General features: G+C 39.6%; 1 protein-coding gene across 1 annotated transcript in view; it reads right to left on the minus strand.

The window, feature by feature from the left end:
- Nucleotides 1–825: 825 nt before the first annotated feature.
- Nucleotides 826–1,953, minus strand: part of LOC106941698 (snake venom serine protease gussurobin-like) — a gene marked incomplete at its 5' end in the record, with an annotated part of 4,594 nt that continues 3,466 nt past the window's right edge. Inside the window, 4 exon segments of the mRNA XM_015024793.1 lie at nucleotides 826–1,026; nucleotides 1,128–1,189; nucleotides 1,482–1,667; nucleotides 1,750–1,946. Coding sequence (XP_014880279.1) covers nucleotides 968–1,026; nucleotides 1,128–1,189; nucleotides 1,482–1,667; nucleotides 1,750–1,946 — 504 coding nt within the window.

Here is a 1,953-nt window from a genome sequence, read left to right on the forward strand (position 1 = left end):
GACTAACTCAGGTTGGCCAATGCATCCGATCTCCCATCACCCTCGACCTCTCCAACTCGCCAGATCCTGTTCGTGACGCCAAACTGTTGCTGAGTGCATTTAGGATTTAATTAGGAAGTTTACTTTGTAAAAGTGCAAGGAATCGTCTCAATAGTTTGATTGTTGTGCTCCCGTGGCTACATTATGGTGTAATATTTGTTTTTGAGCTGGGTTTCACAAATGTATCAGAGCAAATAAAAACCAATAATCAGAGATTGATTTTAAACTTGGCCAGTTAAACTGTGCTCCCTTTCACAGACTTCAGTATTTAAACACTGTTTGTGATGGTGACGTTCTTAGTAGTAGGGGGTCAGGGAGCCTAAATCATGTTTCTGTCTAAGGCCCCATATTACCTTGGGCCGGCCCTGCATAAAGAGCTAAAGCCGCTGGAATCTACCTGGAATCCCCCGGTGGCCCTTATGCCAGTCCTGTGATGCTTTTGCTTTGACACTTTAACTGCAATAGAGGAAAATTTTCTATAATGTCCATGTTAAATATGTGGCAACCAGAAGCTACCATTAATTAGTTTCACCTGTTTTTAAATGTTTTCTTAAAACTTCTTTCATTCCTGATTTTGATTTTTAAATAGTTTTTAATTATTGGACTTTTTATTTCCTTTGTAGTGTTATTAAAAATGTGATTTTATTTTTAAGATATTAGGATTTTATTATTTGTTAATTGTTGTACTCTCTTACTTCTGTTTCATTATTTTTGTGCACAGCTCTTTGGTCTTGTTGGGGTTTAAAGATCTCTAGAACTAAATCAGGAACAATAACTCCAGTATCAGTATATTTATTTGCGTTGTAAAACAGAAAAGTCTTCTAATCACTGTAGAGAAATACTGAAGAAACAAACTTACATAACACGCATCTCTGTTTGGTGCTGCAGTATGAAATACAAGCCCACTTGTCGGCTTGAAGTAGGAAACTTAAACAACCTTCATGTTGATACACTGAAGATGTGGTGAAATAGGAGGAAATTTGGTTACTGTAGAGAAACATGAGAATCATAAATATGTTCTTCACTTGACCTTTTCTGTAGAGACAGAAATAAAGACTTTAATCTCATAACTGCAATATTTCTCTCATATCGCTGATTATTGGGGCCGGTTGTTGTTGATCCCTCTCCTGCCAGCTGAACATCATCGCCTCTAAAACACAATAAGAATAAAATGTAAAAATACAAGATAATGTAGAAAATTAATTGTTTTGAAAGAACAGAAAATTAAATGCATGAAGGATTTCATCCACTGACACAGGTGTCTATCTCCAGTCCTCAGTGACTGCGTCCTTTACATGCGTCTCTCTGGTCCAACACACCTGAGCTAAACGGGTTCTGGTTCTGCTGGTGGCCTGATTACCTGACTCAGGTGTGCTGAAGCACGACTGGAGGAGTGGAGACAGAAAACCTGAAGTCATGTTTTTGATCAGAGAAACGATTACATTTTAAGAGGATTGTTGCAATTTGGTAGCTGAGCAACCGGGACATTTCTTACTGGTCTCCGAAGCTTCAGCAACATGATGTCATGCTTCAGGCCGCGGTGAGTATAAATCACAGTATTGTGCTGGATCACCTGGTGCTGCTGTTTAGCACTCCGTGGATGAACTTTAAATATTGCTATATTAGTCCTGCAGAAAAGGACAGATTATATTGAACACACAGAAAACCTGATCATCTGCAGATAAAACTGTCTTCATGTCTCTTTCCTACCATCCTGTTTCTGACTTCCAGCAGTGAGCTGCAGTCAGGATCCACTCAGGGTGGATCAGAGATCCTCCACTGCGGGTCTTTGCTTTACCCTTGGTGCCCACCAGCCGAACATGATAAAGACGCTGCTGGTCATCACAATCATGACCTCCAATGATTCTCTTCTGCAGAGAAACATCTGAATTCACTGAAACACCTGAAGAAGAA

This window comes from Poecilia latipinna, unplaced genomic scaffold (genome assembly GCF_001443285.1).
Source record: "Poecilia latipinna isolate Pla-1442-1.1 unplaced genomic scaffold, P_latipinna-1.0 Scaffold3812, whole genome shotgun sequence".
NCBI classification, from domain to species: domain Eukaryota; kingdom Metazoa; phylum Chordata; class Actinopteri; order Cyprinodontiformes; family Poeciliidae; genus Poecilia; species Poecilia latipinna.